The following is a 7,335-nucleotide window of genomic DNA, read 5'->3' on the forward strand; positions in this document are numbered from 1 at the left end:
AACTTTGTGGTTTACAAGAGCAATTCCTGACTATGAGGACATTAAAGAGTGTTTGGAGTTAATTTGGAGCAAGTAAGGCCAATCGGAGGTGAGTGCGCACAAAAGAAGAAGGAAAATGGAAGGCAGAGAACAAATGTCAAATTCGCGGTCCAATCCGCGGCCGCGGACGGGCTGACGGGAGCCAAAAATCCAGGGTCAATTGTGTAATTTCTAGGGCAACTCTCATTGACCTATAAGAAGCCTAGCTCGCCCAAAAAGAGGATATCGAGGTTTTTTGAAGGGATTTTGAAGGCAAGAACAGGCAAGAAGCAAGGCAGAAGATTCGGCATAGAGTTTTTACCTTTCTTCATCTTGTTTTTATCATTGATGGTAAATTCTATTGTTATGATTGTGAAAATGATTATGCATAGCTAAACTTCTAATCTAGGGTTTTGATTGAACCTCTTGGAGGATGAATTTCTTGTTATGTTAATATAGATTTGCCATAGTATTTTCTCTGTTTGTTTAACTATATTGTGATTGCTGTTGATTGAAGGGCCCTCAAACAACTGCGCCTATTTAGTATGTATTACTCGGGAGATAGTGCATATTTAGGTAGTTGTTGAACAACATCACTCCTAAAGTATATGGGGGATCGATACAAAGGGTTTAAAGGTGGGATTAGGGATAACAAAACCTTGGGTGCGATATAAGTGAGCTGTAACTAAGGACAGCTAGCGTAATTCCGGAGAATATGTCTAGTATATTGCTGTAATTACTCGAGAGAGAGTTACGACAGTCAGAGAGCTCACGATCGATAGAGAAGACTTAGGCAAATTTATAGCAAATATAGCTGAAAGGATTCCGACAAGAGGGGAAATCGGAACCTTAGACCATTCCCATTCTTGCTTACAAACCGTTTATAACTAGTTCTTAATTATTGCAATTTTATTACGTAATATTTAGTTAATAAACATCTAATTTGTTACTCAAATATCTCTAAAGATTGAATACGTGAATTTCTGTTAGTCTAATAGCTGTGATTGATATGTTAATTTCCTATGGGATTCGACTCCGGACTTGTTAACCGTACCGGAATATATTTGCAACGACCGCTTTGTCCTTTTTATAAGGCATAGTTGGGTGTGATCAAGAAACATGAACTTTTTAGGTACTTTAACATGAATACATTATTTAGGTGTTTATTTTTGGAAGAAGAAGAAGAAACATCAAAATTTATAGGCTCAACCGAAAATCCAAAATATCCAAACTGATTAATCCAAAATCGACTGAAAAAATCCGATCAAATCCGTGCTTATTTGGATTGGATTTGTATTGTCATTTATTTAATCCAAAAACCGAATATCCAAGCCGAAAGTTTCATATTCAATCCAAACTGCTGAACGCCCACCCCTATGTACGGCTATCAAAGGTAGAGCCAAAATTTGAAACTTATGATGAGTTTAGTATTCTAATTCTTTTAAGTTACTAGGTTCTAAATTAATAATTTGTACATAATTCAATAATTTTTAAGACAAAATTACAAGGTTTGGAGAAAAGTTACAAGGTTCAGCCGAACCCGTATCCGAAGGGCTAGCTCCACCCCTTACGGTACTTGTATGCTAGATGAATACTTATGGTCCCCCTTTCTCGCGTAAAAACGATCAGAATTCTATCATGCCACATTTTATTGGAAAGGATCGAACCATGGGAATGAATCTACGGGGTTATCACCTTCTTTGGCCAGATCTTTTAATAATTAAAGTTCACTGCGACCGCTCACAGGTTCTGCTAGATAACAGGTCTTAATAAGAACATAATCTACTTAAATTGAAACAATGATTAATCTCGAATGTTATATAGATCCCAAGCCAACATGTGGACAAACTGAAAAATATTGATAAATTATAAATCCAGATTAAAGAATCCTTTAAGGTTGGTGCGGGTAAAGTTTAACAGGAAAACCGTTGGCAGGAACAGGCATTGGATCAACAATGATTTTCTCATTAGGAATAATTTTCTGCCACTTGAACCTTTTAACAAGATGGTGCATAAACACAAGTATTTCTAATCTTGCATACTCTTTTCCAGGACACATTCTTGGACCTCCTCCAAATGGAACAAATGTATAAGGAGCTGGTCCTCTTCCCTCAAATCTTGATGGATCAAACTTCATAGGTTCAGGAAAGCATTCTGGATTTCTGTGGGTTGTGTTTGAGCTCCAATATAGCTGCATTATTAATTAAAGAATTAACCTAAATAGCCGTCTACTCAACTGCATAATTCATGTATAATATGTGTGTAATCATGCATAATCACTACTATAAATTCTCTTAAAACCGTCTAGAAGCCAGGGGCGGATTTATAGCCCCAGTCGTGGGGCACATGAACCCATGTTCTCATCGTCAAACTAGGTGTTTTATGTACATGTTTTCTAGAATTAGTGTAATATTATCTGTTGGCATTCATGCTCCAAAAAAATTGAATGACATACTTGGTTGACTATTGGATTATTTACCTGTGGAACATGGATCGATCCCACTTAATACTTTTTTTTCTTGTTTTTTCAGTGGACACATATTTAAGAAATCCTAAATCTGCCTCTGCCAGAAGCTACCTACCGCCATCGGTCAGTCAAAAAAGCTGACCGCAAAATTGTCCGGGTTAGACGGAATAGTCAAAAAGCAATTTTTTTAATTACATACCGACCGAAGGCGGTCGGTAAAGTTTGGCGCTATTGGCCGGGATAAAGATACCAACCGATAACGGTCAATAAACTGGTCAATCCTTTGACCAAAATGGTCAGACTTGCTTAGTCAATACTTTTTTTGTGTAGCGACCGATACTTGGTCCCACTTTGTGATATTATAATAATTATATTATAATTAAAAAAATAATTATAAAATATAGACGACTTTTACCCCTTTTTTAGTAGTAAATCAATGTATATCTATGTCTATCGGATAAGAAAAGTAAACAGTAAATTCAACTAGTTATTTGTATAAAGATCCCTTATTTAGTGAAGCCAATTATTTTTCGAAAATATTTGTGCTTTTATTGGTGCAAGAATGTGTTAATTAAGGAATTTAGAAGGAATATGAAGTAATTATTATACCTTCCATCCTTTGGGAATGGAGAAACCATTAAAGTTTAAATCAGAAATGGCTTCTCTAAAAGCACCTTGGAGAGGTGGCGCAAGTCTTAAAACTTCACATGCTACGTTCCATGAGTATTTCATCTTCCGAAGATCATACCACGTCAATAATTCTCCTGCTGATTTTGACTTTGCTATTTCCATTTGCTCTGTTTTATCACACACAAACAAAGAGAGCAAAGAAAACAGAAAAAAGACAAGTTAACAGCTTTTGATAGGTGTAAATAGGGGTGGTAAACAGGCGGATCAGGTCACATATGGGCGAGTTGAAAAGCTGAATAATATGAATATCCATAGTATTCATGACTTCTTGAATATGATCACTTTTGAGAGAATTTCTAGTCTTCCAAATTTGAGGAACCCCCAATTAAAGTCTTTACATACGTAAAATTTTATCTATTTTCTAAGTGGATAATATGGTTCTGATCCAATTTGACCCGTTTTTAAAAAGTTCATTATCCAACCTAATTTTTAGTGGATAACATAGATAAATAATAAATTTTTTATTCACTTTGTCACTACTAGATGTAAATATTCGGTGTGGATAAGTTTTTACCATAAATCTTTTCCTCTCTTTTTAATTTCTTCCGGACTATAGGGATACAATCTAAGTTTTGCCGGCCAATTTCTATCTCACCATTCATGGTAAGTGGGTGTTTGGACATAAGAATTGTAAAATTCCAAAAAAGTAAAAAAAGATTCAAGTGAAAATTGTATTTGAAAATTAGAGTTGTGTTTGGACATAAATATTTTTGGGTTGTTTTTGCATTTTTGTGAGTGATTTGAGTGAAAATTTTGAAAAACAACTTTTTGGAGTTTTTCAAATTTTCGAAATATTTCAAAATTGATCTTCTAGTGAAAATTGAAAATTTTATGGTGAAACACCAATTATAATAATGAATACCTGTTTTAAAATTAGAAAGAAAAGAAGCATAAGAGAATCAAATGATAATTAAAGTGAATGCTTACCATTATAGACTGCTTCATATACCTGAGGAAGCTCAGCAAGAAACTTAACAATGGAAGTGCAAGCAGAGCTAGCAGTGTCATGTCCACCAACCAACAACCCTAAAATGTTAGAAGCTATTTCCAAATCATGAATAAATTTCCCACTTTCATCACTTGTCAACAGCATGTGTGACAATATATCTTGTGTTGGCGATGCTTTTCCCTCTGCCAAATCAATCTTCCTTTGCTTTATGATTCTCAATAGCTCCTTTCTTATCAAATTTGAGGCTTTGATCGAACGATTATATGCCGTTCCTTGTGTTCAAATATAATTAAGTAAATAAAAGTGAAGCTCGCACTTGAAAAAAACTAAACATGTTAAAAATATTGTGATACACATGATATAGGGTGGGTTGATGAGTGGGTCAAGCATGACTAGCAAGCTTCTAGACTGACAATTTACTGAAAAAGATGCACATGTCACCTAAAACGAATTCCAAAAATAGGAGAGAAATTGAATACCTTTATAAGGCATGACACAAGTTCATATAGTATACGTACTTTGGGATTCGATAATGGCGTAACCCACAAGACAAATCTATGAGGTCTGTTGGGCCATAGTGGACAATACGTGCTATGAACGTGGATCATGATAGATATAATTAAACAATAAAACAATTGTTATATCTAATAAATTAAGCTTTTAGGTGAGAAAGTCACACGTTTTAATACCTGGCAAGTCAATGTCACCTAAGGCTAATCCATATCAGAATGAAAGAGAAAAGTAAAGAGCTTTATAAAGCATAGCACAAGTTCACATGGTACGAACGTTTTTGGGCTTGATAATGACGTAGCCTAAGGGATAAATTAGTGAGGTCTGTTTGACCAATTAGTGATAATACATGCCACGAACTTGCATCGTGACAAAATATAGTTAAATAAACAAAAGTATTTTCGCTAGCAGTTTAAAATTTTAGACGAAATGATCACACATTTCAATACCTGGCAAGTCAATGGGGATAGAAATCAATCCAGCAGCCAAAACACTAAAGGGTTTAGCAAATTCAGCAACATGTTGAGGATCTTCAATGCTCACAAATAATCGACAAGCTAGCCAAAAAGTATAGCTTTTGGCAAGAGGGTAAACTTGTACTTGGCCTTTATTTTCCCAACACGTCGCAAAATGGCGTTGTGCAATTTTATCCATAATCCCAACGTAACGTTGAAGAGCCTCTGGCTTCAAGAAATTTGGAAGCAATCTTCTTATTTTAATGCCTTGTTCATTTATACTAAAGTTTTGAGTCAAATTAGATGGGAATATTTTTTTGATGGAATTAGGCCACCATACTTGTACAAGTTTGTTTTCATTAGAAAACAAGAATTTGTTACCGGTAGCACCACAAAAGACTGCTGATTTTTCCATTAAAAGATGAGTTTTAAAGACGCTAGATGAGTACTTAGACATTCTATCGAAGATGAATTTTTCAGGGTGACCTTTCCAACCAGTTGAGAGAAACTCGAGGGTTTCTCCGATGACCGGCCATCCGGTCTTGCCCGGAGGTAGGGTTCCGGCCAAGACTGAGCTTTTGTTGAAGTAGAGTAGTTGAAAGGAGAGTGAAACCAACAAGATCACGAAGATGCAAAGGAGGAGAGCCAGAAAGAACAATTCCATGTCAAGTTGGTAAAAGCTTAAATAATGGAGTATAATATATAGCTTTTACCACATGAAATGAGATGAGTTTTGGTAATTGAAGTGTGCACATATACTTATAGTGGAGTGCAATGGAGCTAAAGAGTGGCACTAAACATCAATAGAAAAATACGAGAGATGAAGTAGAGGACTTTGTTGATAATTCATACTCATATAATAGCGAAATCTTTTCCGGAAAAAATGTTTCTCTTTTTTATTCCATATTCTAAGAAATTTAAATTAACGCAATGACGAAGACATTATATTTTATGTATATAATTTCTTGATTTTAATTCTTTTGTGTGCATTACTTTGTTCTATTACAGAAGCTAATGGTCCTGCGCAAATTCAAGATGCGACGACCAAAGAACCAAAATTTAAGTTGCACGGTGGCAAATTTGGTCCCGGCGGGGCTCGAACCCGCGACCTTCGGCTCATAAGACCAACGCTCTAACCAACTGAGCTACGGGACCGCTTATGTGCTGGAGTATCATGAATAATTTAATTAAACAGTAATATAGAAGCTCACTTTTGGTTTAAGACAAGTCATGCAAGGATTTGTAATGCAAATATTAGTAATGTAAGGATTGTAGTAGGGAGATATTTTGTTTGGTTGAATGAATAGTTGGCTATATTGTATATTAGTATACAATGTGTAGTTAAAGTATATGTTTACTTTTAAACAGCATAAAAAGTTTTCTACTATTGTAAGGGTTATTTTTTCCATTTTAGTGTTCTCATGTATTACTAGTATTCATATTCTTATTTCACATTCTTTTCTGCATAAAAATAATATATAAATTCTTGCTTAAGTTATGCTAGTATGTTTTATAAAATAAAAAGAGCAATCAAACATTATATAAATTAATGATGGTTTTTACGTGGAGATTAAAACTTCAAAACCCCAACCAAACTATCCCTTCTAACTTGTTATGCCACAGTACTTGAAATATGGCATGTGTTTGATATTTTGCGAAAATAGCACGGGCTAGTCAATTTTCGGAATGATAATTGAAAATAGTCAGCGTTTGTAAAGTCATTGAAAAATAGTCACTATTTTGCTGCAATACGGAAAGTTCCAGCATAATATACTGGAGATTGGAGCACATGTGTATGAACTTCCAGCATATTATGCTGGAACTCCAACACACGGAAAGTTCCAGCATAATATACTGGAGATTGGAGTACATGTGTATGAACTTCCAGCATATTATGCTGGAACTCCAGTATATTATGTTGGAACCCCATTATATTATGCTGGAACCCCAGTATATAATGTTGGAAGTTCACATGTAAAAACTTCGAACTCCAATATATTATGCTGGAATATTTTTGGATTTTAAATAGTGTTTTCGTTCAGATTTATCTTTACATCAAAAGTAGCTAAATTTCGATTACTTTTAAAACTGTTACTATTTTCAGTTACCTCTTATAATCTTGTTATTTTTGAATTTCTCCCTGATATTTTGGATGAAGTGGCATTCTAATGTACCTTGAGCTAATAAAGTGGACCCATCTTGTGAAGCCCATCTAGATTAAGAGCCGAATGAAGGTGGACTTCAAA

General features: G+C 34.9%; 1 protein-coding gene and 1 non-coding gene across 2 annotated transcripts; both read right to left on the reverse strand.

Annotated features, from left to right (window-relative positions):
* Positions 1–1,765: 1,765 nt before the first annotated feature.
* On the reverse strand, positions 1,766–5,904 carry LOC107797155 (beta-amyrin 28-monooxygenase-like). The gene is made up of 4 exons (XM_016620019.2): positions 5,084–5,904; positions 4,103–4,396; positions 3,095–3,282; positions 1,766–2,209 (listed from the first exon to the last, which is right to left on the reverse strand). Exons 1-4 carry the CDS (start codon positions 5,751–5,753, stop codon positions 1,910–1,912), a joined length of 1,452 nt encoding a protein of 483 aa, XP_016475505.1. The 5' UTR covers positions 5,754–5,904; the 3' UTR covers positions 1,766–1,909.
* Positions 5,905–6,170: 266 nt separating this feature from the next.
* Positions 6,171–6,244, reverse strand: TRNAI-UAU (transfer RNA isoleucine (anticodon UAU)). Its single transcript has one exon. It is a non-coding gene; the product is annotated as a tRNA-Ile (tRNA).
* Positions 6,245–7,335: the final 1,091 nt, after the last annotated feature.

Source organism: Nicotiana tabacum, chromosome 10, assembly GCF_000715075.1.
Source record: "Nicotiana tabacum cultivar K326 chromosome 10, ASM71507v2, whole genome shotgun sequence".
NCBI classification, from domain to species: domain Eukaryota; kingdom Viridiplantae; phylum Streptophyta; class Magnoliopsida; order Solanales; family Solanaceae; genus Nicotiana; species Nicotiana tabacum.